General features: G+C 60.8%; 1 protein-coding gene across 2 annotated transcripts in view; it reads right to left on the reverse strand.

The window, feature by feature from the left end:
* The window catches only part of LOC125643141 (solute carrier family 12 member 9), a 48436-nt gene extending 34745 nt beyond the window's left edge, over positions 1–13691 (reverse strand). The window contains exons 1-4 of one of the 2 annotated variants that reach the window (XM_048865318.2): positions 13463–13691; positions 3127–3261; positions 2301–2438; positions 909–1202 (exon numbers count right to left, since the gene is read on the reverse strand). In XM_048865318.2, coding sequence (XP_048721275.2) covers positions 909–1202; positions 2301–2438; positions 3127–3261; positions 13463–13634 — 739 coding nt within the window. In that variant the 5' untranslated portion in view covers positions 13635–13691. Of the gene's footprint in view, positions 1–908; positions 1206–2300; positions 2439–3126; positions 3262–13462 lie in introns of both variants that reach the window. The other variant, XM_048865317.2, reaches the window with a different exon arrangement.
* Positions 13692–14243: the final 552 nt, after the last annotated feature.

Consider the following 14243-nt stretch of genomic DNA (forward strand, 5'->3'; position numbering starts at 1 on the left):
AGCGCAGCCATGCCTCTAGTGGCACCAGGCAAGGGCAGATTGTGGGCATGGCCATTCTGGCAGTAAAGCTGGAAGACGGCTCATGGCCTGGGCCTTTAAGGGCTGGGGGAACTGTAACTCCCAAGATGAGTCCCAGCAAAGTGCCAGGCTCTGCTGGGCAGGGCAGGCAGAGCTGGACGGGATAAGGTGTGCCAGGGGGTTGGGGGGAAGCTGGGGGCAGGGTTAGGTGGGGGGCCTGGAGGTGAACTGGGGGCAGGGCCAGGGGCCGAGTGGGGTGGGAGGTTGCTGGGCGAGGTTGGGAGGGCTGGGTTGAAGGTTGCCAGGAAGGGTCAGGTGTGTGGTGGGCAGGCTGGGTGAGGGGTTGCTGGGCGAGGGGTGATTGGATCGGGCAGGCTGGGTGAGGGGCTGCCAGGCAGGGTCGGGCGGGTGGTGGCCAGGCCGGGTGAGGGGTTGCCAGGTAGGGATGGGCATGGGGCGGTCAGGTCGGGCAGGCCCGGCGAGGGGTTGCTGGGCAGCATCGGGCGCGGGGCGGTCGGGTCGGGCAGGCCGGGCGAGGGGTTGCCGGGAAGGGTCGGGCGCGGGGCGGTCGGGTCGGGCAGGCCGGGCGAGGGGTTGCCGGGAAGGGTTGGGCGCGGGGCGGTCTGGGCGGGCAGGCCGGGCGAGGGGTTGCCGGGCAGCGTCGGGCGCGGGGCGGTCGGGTCGGGCAGGCCGGGCGAGGGGTTGCCGGGCAGCGTCGGGCGCGGGGCGGGCAGGCCGGGCGAGGGGTTGCCGGGAAGGGTTGGGCATGGGGCGGTCTGGGCGGGCAGGCCGGGCGAGGGGTTGCCGGGTGGCGTTGGGCGCGGGGTGGTCTGGGCGGGCAGGCCGGGCGAGGGGTTGCCGGGCTGAGGGCAGAGCCGGACGGTGCCCACCTGCCAGGTTGCCCCGCAGGGTGGCAAGCCGGAAGCCGGTGAAGGAGCCATTGACAGCCAGCGAGCCGTTGCCCTGAGGCAGCGGCACCACGGTGGGGCCCACGGCGAAGAAGCTGACGAAGACAGTGACCAGCACCAGCATGACGATGAGGAAGATGAGGAAGGTGGCCTTGGCGTAGATGGAGGCACCCACCAGGCAGACCACCAGGCACACCAGCAGCAGGGCCGTGCCGTAGAGCAGCTCATACCAGTAGCTGCGGGGCAGGACCTGGTAGCCGCTGCCCATGGTCTGACCTGCTGGGAGATGGGGCGGGTTAAGGGGCCCAGAGTGGGCATGGCATGGGGGCAGCTCCCCACACATCCCCTGCCTTGGGACGGGAGCGCAGGCTTGTGCTGGGGCTGCCAGTGGGGGAGCCAATCCATGCCAGCCTGAGCCCTGGGCATGCCAGGGTGGGGGTCACCTTCACCCCTGCTTCAAGAGGGCCATCACTGCCCCGGCACAGGTAGGTAACCCGGGTTGGGGGGGGCATTCCTACCTGGGAGTGGCAGGCTCCTTGGGGCATTAACCTTTCTCCTCCCCATGCCCCACATCCCTGTGCCAATGGGGCTGATCAGAGAGAGCAGCTGGAGGGCTGGTGCAGCCAGGAGGGGAATCGGCAGTCAGCTGCCAGGGGCCTTCCTGCACCTCCGTGGGCCACGTGAGGGGTAGCTGGAGTGCAGGGGCCATGGGGATGGCAGCCATCCACACCCAGCACAGCACTGTCGCTGCCAATAGCACCAGCAGGTGGCGCTCAGCCCTACGCAGCGTAGTCCCCGGGTTTGGCAGCCCCACGGCTGCCCTGCCATGCCCGGCTCCCCGGGCTGCTCCCCCCGTACACCATGCATGGACAGAACCCCACAGGCGCCTGCAGGTAAGGCCGGACAAGCCCTCTATGTAACAGCAGGGGAAACTGAGGCACAGAGCAAGGCAGGGCCTTGCCCAAAGTCAGGGAGGGAGCCAATGACAGAGGCGGGCAGGGACCCAGGCGTCCAAGACCCCTGCTTTCACTGTTCGCGCAAGATCCCCTCCCTGCAGGGTGGTTCGCGGGCAGTCTCCTGGGGTCTAACAGCAGCCTCGCCCACTCCCTGGCTCACTCTCTGGCTACGTGGGGAACTGCAGCCCCCAAACCAAGGAGTAGCTCTGCAGGCCCATGAACCCCAGGCGATGCCCCTACCTCAGCTCTGGGTGGGGGAGCACTGCCTCCAGCCCGCCCACCCACCCTGGGCAGCGGCACAACAGGGGGGGCTGGAGCCAGGATCAGACGGGCCCATCCTGGGGCAGGCAGTGGAGGAGGGATTGACCGGGCAGCCGAGCTGGGCTGTTGGTGGGGAGGAAAGGGGGACCCCACTTACCTAGAGGGACCCCGAAGATGTCGACGATGGCCTCCACCAGCCCCAGGATGTACAGGGCGCTGCCGCAGACATTGGCCAGGAAGAACATGATCCCGATGCTGCCCCCAAACTCGGGGCCGAGCGCACGGCTGATCATGTCTGCGCTGGGGTCAAGGAACACCAAGGGCGTGGGGGGATCCCAGCGTCAGCAGCTCCTGCCCACCCCACCCCCGGGCCTGTGGGAGCCCAGGGAGATGCTGGCCATGCAGGGCCAGGCGCTGGCAACAGCCTGACATGCCTTGATTCCACGGCAGGAGCCGGCCCATGGCACAGGGTGTGTGTGTGTGGGGGGGGGTGTCCCTGTGCCCGGCACAGCGGCTGCCCTGGGTGTGGCACATTCCTAGCGACCTGGATCAGCTCCCAGCTGGCTGCAGTGAGCAGGGCGGGAGCCCAGTGCCCTCAGCTTCCCTTTTCTAAGGCACTTCCAGTTAAAGCTGGTGAGGATTTCCCCTCTCCGCAGTGCCATGGGGACGCCTGAGGCCACCGCCCAGCTGGCAAGGGGGCACGTGCTGGGAAGAGGGGTGGGTGCAGAAAAGCAAAGCCTCTGGCTGGCAACTGGGCACAGCTTGACCCCACCCCAGGGCACACGGCTGCCGGCCAGGGGGCACGGGCTGTGGGGATTTCAGTCTGTCTGCGGAGCCCCAGGCCTCGCCCCCCACAGCACGTGCCAGGGGACCAGCTCTGCCAGACCAGGCTGCTGCCCCCCAGACCCAGACCAAGGGGAACTGGGCCGGATGGGCTGCCGAGAGAGAGGCAGCGCCGGGGCGGGGGTGCCAGGGAAGGATACAGTAGGCTCCGCCGGCGTCCAGCGCCCCATTGGTGGAGATGGCGCACACCGACAGCACCGTCATGCCGATGATGACGTAGGCCACCACGAACATGCCCAGTGCCTCGTACAAGCCAGCCTGGCCCACCACAAACCCTGCCGGCAGAGGGGGGAAGTAAGGCGAATGTGGCACGGAGCCCCCGCCTCCTCTCAGTTCCCTGTGAAGCCAGGCCAGCCCAGCCTGCCCCCGCCCCCCGGGGCAAGGGTGAGGGACATGGCGCAGGGGCCCTGGGCAGGCCAGGGATCTGTCCTCCCGCCCCAAGAACCTGCCCCCCATGGGCCTGCTCCCCCACTGTAGGAACAGCCTTCCAGCTAGAGACCAGTGGGGGACCCGCTAGGGACCTGATGCTAGGGGTGCTGGGAGCCTGAGCACCCGTCCCCGCTGTGCTGAACGGCCCGGCCATGCTGCACCAGCAACTCCGCTCCAGGGAAAAGAGCAATTATCAGAGCCCACGAGCTGCGGCACTAGGGGCTTAAAGCGAAGCACCAGGGGGATTAAAGCAACGCTCAGCCCCACGCGCAGGGAGAGCCTTTAGACAGCATGGGGGGGTGGGGGTACAGCGCCAGTGAAGGGCTGGGGGGGGACCAGCAAATCACCAGGGCGAGTCCCTGTACATCTACCCCGGCATGGTGTCCCCAGGGAGGAGGAGAGCTGGAGCAGGGAGGAATCCAGCCTCCAGCAGGGACAATGCCCTGGGCACTCCCTGAGCTCAGGGCGATTGGGGGAGGCTGGCATACCAAGCTGCCCACAGGCACTGGCATCTGGCCTACCCCCCCCCCCCCCCCCGTGGGCTTTCTGCTTCAACCATGGCTATTCGGTGGCTGCTAAGTGCCTGGCCCCCTAAGGGGCGTGAGGGAGAAGCAGCTTCCATCTGGGGCTGCTGGGAGGAAGCAGTCACTGCCCCCACCTCCCGATCCTCCTCCTGTCATTGTGCCAGCCTTCCCCCCCCCTCCCCCCATCCCAGACACAGCTTGTGACGAAGCGGGACTGTTCTTAATGACAGGTTTCAGAGTAGCAGCCGTGTTAGTCTGTATTCGCAAAAAGAAAAGGAGGACTTGTGGCACCTTAAGAGACTAACCAATTTATTTGAGCATAAGCTTTCCTGAGCTACAGCTCACTTCATCAGATGCATGCAGTGGAAAATACAGTGAGGAGATTTATATACACAGAGAACATGAAACAATGGGTGTTACCGTACACACTGTAATGAGAGTGATCACTTAAGGTGAGCTATTACCAGCAGGAAAGTGGGGGGGAGGGACCCTTTTGTAGTGATAATCAAGGTGGGCCATTTCCAGCAGTTGACAAGAACGTCCAAGGAGCAGTGGGGGGAGGGGGATAAACATAGGGAAATAGTTTTACTTTGTGTAATGACCGATCCACTCCCAGTCTCTATTCAAGCCTAAGTTAATTGTATCCAGTTTGCAAATCAACTGCAATTCAGCAGTCTCTTGTTGGAGTCCGTCCCCAAGTTTTTCTGTTGAAGTATTGCCACCTCTAGGCCTGCAATCGAGCGACCCGAGAGACTGACGTGCTCTCCAGCTGGTTTTTGAATGTTATAATTCTTGACGTCTGATTTGCATCCATCCATTCCTTCACGCAGAGACTGTCCAGCCTGACCAATGTACACGGCAGAGGGGCACCTTGATTATCACTACAAAAGGTTTCCCCCCCCCCACCCCCCAGCTGGTAATAGCTCACCTTAACTGATCACTCTGTGTTACAGTGTGTATGGTAACACCCATTGTTTCATGTTCTCTAGGTACATAAATCTCCCCACTATATTTTCCACAGTATGCATCCGATGAAGTGAGCTGTAGCTCACGAAAGCTTATGCTCAAATAAATCGGTTAGTCTCTAAGGTGCCACAAGTACTACTGTTCTTAACGGTTCCTCTGAATAACGTGGGGGTGCCTCAGTTTCCCCAAGCAGTTATTAAGTATCTAGGTGGTGGGATAAGGGTGTATGATAGTTGCAGAGCCCTAGAGGGCAGGTGTGTGCAGGGGTCTGGACACAGAGAATGGCCAACACCCTGTCTCCTGGCAACTGATGGCCTGGGCCCTTCCCCCCCTGCAAGGTGAGAGCTAAAGGGTTGGAGAACAAAGGAATCAGGTGACCTCCTGGCCCAGGAAAGGGGAAAGCCCAGGGGAGGAGGGGCTGGAGAGAGTTTCAGATTGGGGCTGGCTGGAGACATGGAGTGAAGTGCAGATGTGGTTGTCTGGCTCCCTGCCCCCCAAAATGGACCTGGCTGAGGGGTCCTGTTCTCTGCACCTACAAGCTCTGTTTTAGACCATGTTCCTGTCGTCTAATAAACCTTCTGTTTTACTAGCTGGCTGAGAGTCACGTCTGACTGCGGAGTTGGGGGCAGGACCCTCTGGCTTCCCCTGTACCCCGCCTGGGCGGACTCACTGGGGGAAGCGCACGGAGGGGCAGAGGATGCTGAATACTCCGAGGTCAGACCCAGGAAGGTGGAAGCTGTGTGTCCTGCAAATAGTCTGCTCCCAGAAAGGAGACTTCCCCAGAGTCCTGACTGGTTTCGTAGGGAGCAGTTCCAGAGCATCGCCCAGGGAGTGCGTGACACAGCTCTTGTAGGTTTTGCTTTCCTGCGCTGGGCAAGGACGACACCCGCCATGCTCCCTGCAGCCCCACGGCTGCTCCTGCTGGTACCAGCTACCTCTGGGCACTGCAGGGCAGCTGCCCAGGAGGGAATCGCTGCAGGGAAACAGCCAGCTGCACTGGTGGAACATCAAAGTGAGACTCCCCGGACTTGGGTCACTGTCCCGCTGGGTCCCACATGTGGGCAGAGCACCACGGCTCACAGCACCAGGCAAAGCCAGATACCACGTGCCCCTGGGCTGCATTCACAAGCAGCGCCAGATGGAGCAAAGGGCGGAAGAGAACCGCTGCCATGCGAAGAACCCGGCGCACTCAGGCTCATCCCGGGGAATGCAGGAAGTGGCCCTGTTCCACAGAGAACTGAGACGGGCACAAAGCGGGCAAGTGATGCCACGTCCTCTCCTGCCCACCCAGCACCCTGTCAGCTTTAACTACGCACCAATAAGCTACCTGCATAATGAGCCCCCAAATGAGAGTGGGCAAAAGGGACAGGCACCGTGACCCACCGCGTGGAGACGGGACGGGCATGTGACGAAGTGGGACTGTTCTTAAATGTTTCCTCTGAATAGTGTGGGAGTGCCTCAGTTTCCCCTATACAGTTCTTGAGTGTCTGGGTGGTGCGGTAAGGGTGTATGATCACTGCAGAGCCCTAGAGGACAGATGTGTGCAGGGGTCTGGACACAGAGAATGGCTAACACCCTGTTTCCTGGCAACTGATGGCCTGGGCCCTTCCCCCCTGCAAGGTGAGAGCTAAAGGGTTGGAGAACAAAGGAGTCAGGTGACCTCCTGGCCCGGGAAAGGGACAAAGCCCAGGGGAGGAGGGGCTGGAGGGAGTTTCAGTTTGGGGCTGGCTGGAGACATGGAGTGAAGTACAGACGTGGTTGTCTGGCTCACTGCCCCCCAAAATGGACCCAGCTGAGGGGTCCCGTTCTCTGCACCTGCAAGCTCTGTTTTAGACCATGTTCCTAATAAACCTTATCGTCTGATAAACCTCTGTTTTACTGGCTGACTGAGAGTCACGTCTGACTGCGAAGTTGGGGGGCAGGACCCTCTGGCTTCCCCCGTACCCTGCCTGGGTGGACTCGCTGTGGGAAGCGCACGGAGGGGCAGAGGATGCTGAATGCTCTGAGGTCAGACCCAGGAAGGTGGAAGCTGTGTGTGCTGAAGACAGGCTGCTCACAGAAAGGAGACTTCCCCAGAGTCCTGACTGGCTTCATGGGGAGCAGTTCCAGAGCATCGCCCAGGGACTCCGTGACAGGGTGTCCCCAAGCACAAATCCACCCCAGGGGCAGGCCAGAGGAGAGAGACAGCTCTAACTTCCAGGCACCTTTTGGGGGATCTTGGCTGCAACCCCGCTGAGCGTGGCTATGGCGCTGCACCAGGTGAGACAGGGTGTTTGACGGTGCAGCTCTGAAAGGCAGGTTTACAATGCTTGTGGCTGCCTGCGCCCAGACTCTCTTAGTAAACAAGGAAGGGTTATTTTCTCCTTCTCATAACACAAGAACCAGGGGTGACCCAATGAAATTAATAGGCAGCAGGTTTCAAACAACCAAAAGGAAGTATTTCGTCAAACATCACACAGTCAACCTGTGGAACTCACTGCCAGGGGATGCTGTGAAGGCCAAAAGTATAGCATGGTTCAAAAAAACAAAAACAAAAACTAGATAAGTTCCTGGAGGATAGGTCCATCAATGGCTGTTAGCCAGGATAGGCAGGGAGGTAACTCCATGCTCCAGGTGTCCCTAGCCTCTGATTGCCAGAAGCTGGGTGAGGGCGACAGGGGACGGGTCAGTCGATCATTGCCCGGTTCTGTTCTCTCCCTCTGAAGCATCTGGCACCGGCCTCTGCTGGAGGACAGGACACAGGGCTAGACGGACCCATTGGGCTGGCCCACTGTGGCTGTTTTGATGCTCTACATGTATGTGACTCCCGTGGGGGAGTCGTCCCCAAAGGCCGGTGCAGAGGGGAAATTGATCCGGCAGCACTGACTGTAAACACCCACTGGGAAGGTGGGGCCTGGGCAGGGCAGTTTGAGGGATCGCGGGGACTCCGCCGAGCGCCCGAGACCCCCACAGCCTGCACAGGCCCCAGATGGAAGGCGCTAGGCAGGGTGAGCCTCTGCTGACAGCTCTGTTCCCACAGCCCAGGGCTACCCAGTCTGCCAAGGGATCCAGGCGAATCACACCCACCCCCAGGAAAGGGCCTGGAGACTCCAGCCAGGAAGAGAGGCCACAACCATGCTGGCACCTGGGAGAGGAATGTGAGCTGTGACAGAGGCCTGGCCTAGCCAGGGCGGCCTGGCAATGCACTGGCCTGGCTCTCTGGGCAGGTGCGTGTGCGGGTGTAGTTACTGTTTGCGCAACATAGGCTGTAAAGTGCCATGTCCAGGCCACCTGTTGCCATGATCAGTGAGAGAGAGAGAGCACCGCTGCCCTCTGCTGGATGGACTCAGAACTGCACACAGGAGTGGCGTCATAGGCCCCACGCCGCTCCCAGAGACTCTCCCTTTGCTCCAGAGGCAGAGGACAGAGCTTCTGGAGCAGGGGAAGCTGAGTTCTATCCTTGCCACCCCCAGGAAGTCATCAGGGGCCATGGACCAGTTACCGAACAGGCCAAACGAGCCACGCTGCAAGACCTGCACCGCCCAAGAGCAGGGCTCCCCTCCCCAAGCATGTTCCGGTATCCTGCTAATTAGACTGTGACCTCCTTAGGGCTGGGGCTTGGCACTCTAATGGCCCATAGAGCCCCAGGCACGCCAGCAGCAGGGACTCAGAGGAGACCTTGCAGAGGGGTGGGAGGGAGCCGGCTTGGGAAGTGATGGAATGGGGGGGTGCCTGACAGTCAGAACAGCTTTATCCCTCCATGGCCGGGGAACAGAGCAAGACAGAGCAGAGCAATCGGCAGCTTAGATCTCTCCTTTTCCTGCGTGTTGCCCCCTCTTAATGCCCATTACCGCCACATCAGCCGGCTGCCTGGATAGACAGGGAGCACCGGGACGGAGGACGTAAGGCCACTGCGCTTCACTAGAAAGGTTCTCCCAAGCTGGGGAGATGATGGAACTAAAATCCAAGTCACGCCGGGCTCAGGCAGCCGGGCAGATGCAGGAAGCGAACCAGACAGGAAACCCACATCCCCCGAAGGGGAAGCAGCAGGCCATTGCGCCTCACCCTGAAGGCTACCTCAGCCAGGCTCCTGCACGTATGGAAGAGCTCCACAGTGACAAAGCCCCATGGTGAAGGAGCTGGCTCCCATCCTCCTGGAACCGACACATGGGATGGTGAGCGCTCCGTGTTGCCATCCCAGGATGCAGGGCGGCAGATGGTCTTGCCAAGTACACTGACCTCCCTTGTACTTAAGGCTTTGATGCACATGGCTTGACGAATTTAACAGACGTGAATCCTGTTTGCCAGAAGGCAAAGCCGGGGCGAGGCACGGGGGCCGGCCCACAGCATCCAGGGGCTACACCCTGCTGAGGCACCATCCCCATCACCCCCTCCTCCCCAGTTCCTTCTGCACCCCCAAAGCCACAAGATCAAACTTCAAGATGCAGCATCTAATCGGGGGGGGAGGAGCTCCCCTTCTGGGTGCCCAGCTTCAGACACAATGGCCTGACTGTCACCGGTGCCCATCAAAGCAGACCCAGAGGGAGCAGGAAGCGCTCGGCACCTCTGACAAGCTGGCACTGTGGGCCAGCTCCTCCTCCACTCAGTTACACCAGTAGGAGCCAGGAACAACTCACAGAAGCCAATGGGACTATTCCGCTACATGGCTGGGGCAGGCAAGATCAGAGACAGGCCCTGGGGGTCCCAAAAGAAGAGGCCACTGCTGCAAAATCAGCCCCTGGCATCTCTGCAGCCGGGCTCACAGCTCCCCAAGGAGCAGCATGAAGGTGACCCAGTGCTGGTAACTTGCAGGGCTTCCCCCAGTGCAGCAGTGTGAAACTGGCGAATTTCACACCCTGGAGCCCACTCCAGTCACATGCACATGGCTGTTCCCACCATATAGGCTAGAAACTAGCTTCTAAGGCTTCTGTTCTGCAGAAGCTGGAGGCTCAGGCCTGCCCCGGCCACAGCAAGCTTCCCTTTGGTCATAAGCCAGGGCAGAAATTTCCCAAGTTGGGCTTTAATAATTATTGGTGGGACGCGCTTGACAGGCACTCACAAAACGACAGATTAAGGAACCTAAATGAAGGAGAAGGAGAACCCCAGAGAAGTGGATCTAGCAGGACTCAGAGCGTAAAACCCTTCGCCATTCAGTGTTGGCTTGGCCGCAGTTACAGTAATAGAGAAGTAAACAGAATTGCAGGGTGCCTGGCCAGCAGGATTTACTCATGCATCTGCCTGGGTTTTCCTACCAATCCAAGACTCAGCACGGGGTGAGAACACAGGCTAAAACTGTCCCAGCGTTTTGGAAGAACTCCTCGGCACTGGGGAAGGCCGGAGTTTGCTAGGGTGTGCCCGCACAGCAGTCCCGGGGCAGCTCAAGTTAGATGTACCCAAAATGGCTTTAAATCCAGCTAACGGGTGTACAAACAGTGGCAAAGCTGCGGCAGCTCAGTGAGAAGTTACCCAGGGCTCTGCACGGTACAGTCCACCCCAAACCACGCACTGCTATGGCTTCTCCACTCCAATATCCAAGCTAGATAGATGAACCCCCACCCACCCCAGCAACCGTGGTACAGACACACCCTTAGACGGAGGTGCTACCAGAGGATCAAGCCTTAGCCTAAGGCTAACAGCATTTTGGGCTGTATAAGTAGGGGCATTGCCAGCAAATTGAGGGACATGATCATTCCCCTCTATTCAGCATTGGTGAGGCCTCATCTGGAGTACTGTGTCCAGTTCTGGGCCCCACACTACAAGAAGGATGTGGAAAAATTGGAAAGAGTCCAGCAGAGGACAACAAAAACGATTAGGGGGCTGGAGCACAGGACTTATGAGGAGAGGTTGAAGGAACTGGGGTTATTTAGTCTGCAGAAGAGAAGAATGAGGGGGGATTTGATAGCTGCTTTCAACTACCTGAAAGGGGGTTCCAAAGAGGATGGATCTAGACTGTTCTCAGTGGTAGCAGATGACAGGACAAGGAGTAACGGTCTCACGTTGCAGTGGGGAGGTCTAGGTTGGATATTAGGAAACACTATTTCACTAGGAGGGTGGTGAAGCACTGGGATGCGTTACCTAGGGAGGTGGTGGAATCTCCTTCTGCAGAGGTTTTAAAGGTTAGGCTTGACAAAGCCCTGGCTGGGATGATTTAGTTGGGGATTGGTCCTGCTTTGAGCAGGGGGTTGGACTAGATGACCTTCTGAGGTCCCTTCCGACCCTGATATTCCAGGATTCTATAGTCTAGCTAAGGCTCCAGTAGCTGACATGGTGTTAAAGACGCCAGAAGTGGATGGGGCCTGGCACTGGGGCTCCTGCCAGTGGGCATCTGTCAAATCCCATGGTGGAGCGAAGCCCTGGGTGTACATGAATGGAGACAGCGAGGCTAGGAGGAGTCAGGGGCAGCAGTGCTGGCTGACCGGCCTGGCAGAGCAGGGAGGGGGCACGGAAGGGAATGATTCGCAGCACAGCTTGGAAGAACCAGGAGTGGGGCAGCAGCCCCGGATGTCTGGAGGCAGACAGGTCCAGAAGGGGTGAGAAATACAGGAGGCTGGATTTCAGCCAAGTGAATTTGGGGAGGGGTCCGCTGGGGCAGGGGAACCGGATCCAGCAGCTTGTCTGTACGTAAGCCATTGTGGGTTCAGGCTCACTGTGTCTCAATCCATCTGGAGGAGATTGGCTCAGGTGAGAGGCAAAGGGATGTTTTCTCGAACAGTCAGCCCTGCAAACCCAGCCTGGGCTCCCGGAGTCACGCTGGGCTCCCTCTGGCTGGGGCAGCGTCACCCACTGAACAGATCCTGCAGGATCGATTCTGCCCTTGGTTACACCCATGCCATCCCCCATTGTCTTCGGGGGTGGGGGTGGGGGAGCTGGGGGACAGAATCCAGCCACACGCCTTGGTGTACACCCCAATCCAGCGACTGAATTTGCACAGGCTCAGGGGTCCGCAACACCTTAGCTGATGACCCTGCTAACCAGAGAACAGACTCCAGATCGCTCTCCCATAGCGCCAGGGGCCAAGAACCACTCCTAGCAGGAGTGAAACACCTTTGGGCATCCCTGAGGTCCCAACAGATGTGAGGCGGATACTCCCTGAGAGGGGAATCGCACTAGGCCGGTGGGTCTTTGCCCTTGTCAGGGGCATCCCACATGCCAACCCAGGATCGCGGTTCATGACCGCCAACTACGGGCATCCACCAGACCAAGGGGGAGACAGAGAGAAAATGGCACAGAGATGCCAGGCTGGGGTTTCTGTGACGACACAGTTAGACGTTAAGGGCTGGGAGCAGAAGTTCACAGCAGGTCCCTGAGCCTCAAACTTCACGAGAACCACACCCAGGAGCCAGAAAGTGCAACTGAAAAGCAGTTTTACTTCCACATGCCCTGCCACAGCTGGAGAGGCTCCAAAGGGTGCTGCTCGCTCATTTCAGCCCAGCCCCCCCCGGACAAACCCAAGTTTCTGGCGCTTTGTCTTTTCTCAGTTCTGGTTTGTATTTGTACCAGGAAGGTGGAGCCCAACCGCAAGCAGACAGCAGTTCCCCAGCCACCAGCTTTGGGAGCCATTTCAGGCTCTGTCTCCAGCAGGTTCTGCCTGTGCCCACCCACCGTTCATGAACACAACCGGGGGCTTTCCTCCAGCAGGAGCCCAACATTCACCTGCCGGGTGGCACAAGGGAACTCTGCAGAGCCGGGCAGCTCACACCTGGACCATTGCGGGCTCTGGGCTTTATTTTCCCAGCCGCTAAAACTTGCTCCTCAAACTCTGGGAAAAGGCACGTTAGTCTTACAGGGCCTGGGCTTGAGGCAGGATCTTTTGCGATCCAGAACACTGGACACAGGCCGCTGATTTGGACAGGGTGCCAGGGATATCGGGGTGCTGCTAGACCAGGTTTGGGGATGTGGACGGAGGGCGGGGCTGGGGATGGTGGGGGAGGGGTTGGGGGGATGGTAGGACAGTGGGGAGCTGTAGGCGATGGGAAGTTAGTGGGGGTTACAGGAGCTGGGTGGGATGAGCGGATTCAGGGCTGTGTGGAGATGAACTGGGGAGTTCGTGAGGGGCTGTGGGGCAGGTGTGAGGATACTGGCACCCTCATGCCCAGTAACCCCCGGACACCCCAGGACAGCCCATGGCAGGAAGGGGGGCTGAGAGAAGTTAGGTCCCAGGGTATAAGAGGATCAGGAGGATAAGGGCAATAGAATAGCTTTAGGGGGTGGTTACTGGAGTGCCAGGTTTGGGGGCTGGTTACTGGGGGGCCAGGCTAGGGGAGATCTGGTGTGAGGGTCATGGTTGGCTGGCTGGGTTAGGGGGTGGAAGGTCACTGGGGGGCTGAAGTTGGATGCAGGTTTGGGTGTTGGGGGGGTCACTGGGGGCAAGGGTTGGGGTACCCCTGGGAGTCCTCAGGGATCCCAGGTGGGAGGCAGGCTGAGGGGTCCCGGTTGAGGACCAGGCTGGGGGGGGTCCCAGGTAGGGGATCCTGGGGGCCTGGGCTGAGGGGTCCCTGGGGGGCCGGGCTGAGGAGGATCCTGGGGGGCCGGGCTGAGGAGGATCCTGGGGGGCCGGCTGGGGGGCTGCCCGACTCACCGAGCCGCAGGAACAGCACCACGCTGAACATGGAGAGCAGGGTGGGCACCACCACGCCCAGGAAGGTGCGCAGCTTGCGGGAGCCCCGCGCCGCCGCCGGCCCGGGCTCCTCCACCGAGGTGCTGCTGCAGAGGCGGTAGGTGAGCAGGGGGCTGCGCTCCGAGCCCGCCATGGCGCCGCCCGGCCCGAACCAGCGCCCGGCCCGGCCCGGCCCGGCCACCTCGGGGAGTCGGGGGCGGGCCCGGCCCGGCAGCTCCGCCCGGCCCCGGCCCGGGACAGTCCTCCTGGGTCCGCCGCTGGGCCCGGCAGCCCCGCCCCGGACTCTGGGCACCTCCCCCCCACCCTGCCCCCCTTACTGCATCCCCCCATGTCCCCATCGCCCTCCTTGCATCCCTCCCTATCCCCCTCACTGCACTCGTCCCCCCTCACTGCATCCCTCCCTATCCCCCTCACTGCATCCCTCCCTATCCCCCTCACTGCACTCGTCCCCCCTCACTGCATTCCTCCCCGTCCCCCCATCCCCCTCACTGCATCCCTCCCTATCCCCCCATGCCGCCATCCCCCTCACTGCATCCCTCCCTATCCCCCTCACTGCACTCATCCCCCCTCACTGCATTCCTCCCCGTCCCCCCATCCCCCTCACTGCGTCCCTCCCTATCCCCCTCACTGCATCCCTCCCCGTCCCCCCATGCCGCCATCGCCCTCACTGCATCCCTCCCTATCCCCCTCACTGCACTCGGCCCCCCTCACTGCATTCCTCCCCGTCCCCCCACCCCCTCAC

This window comes from Caretta caretta, chromosome 9, assembly GCF_965140235.1.
Source record: "Caretta caretta isolate rCarCar2 chromosome 9, rCarCar1.hap1, whole genome shotgun sequence".
Taxonomy (NCBI): Eukaryota; Metazoa; Chordata; order Testudines; family Cheloniidae; genus Caretta; species Caretta caretta.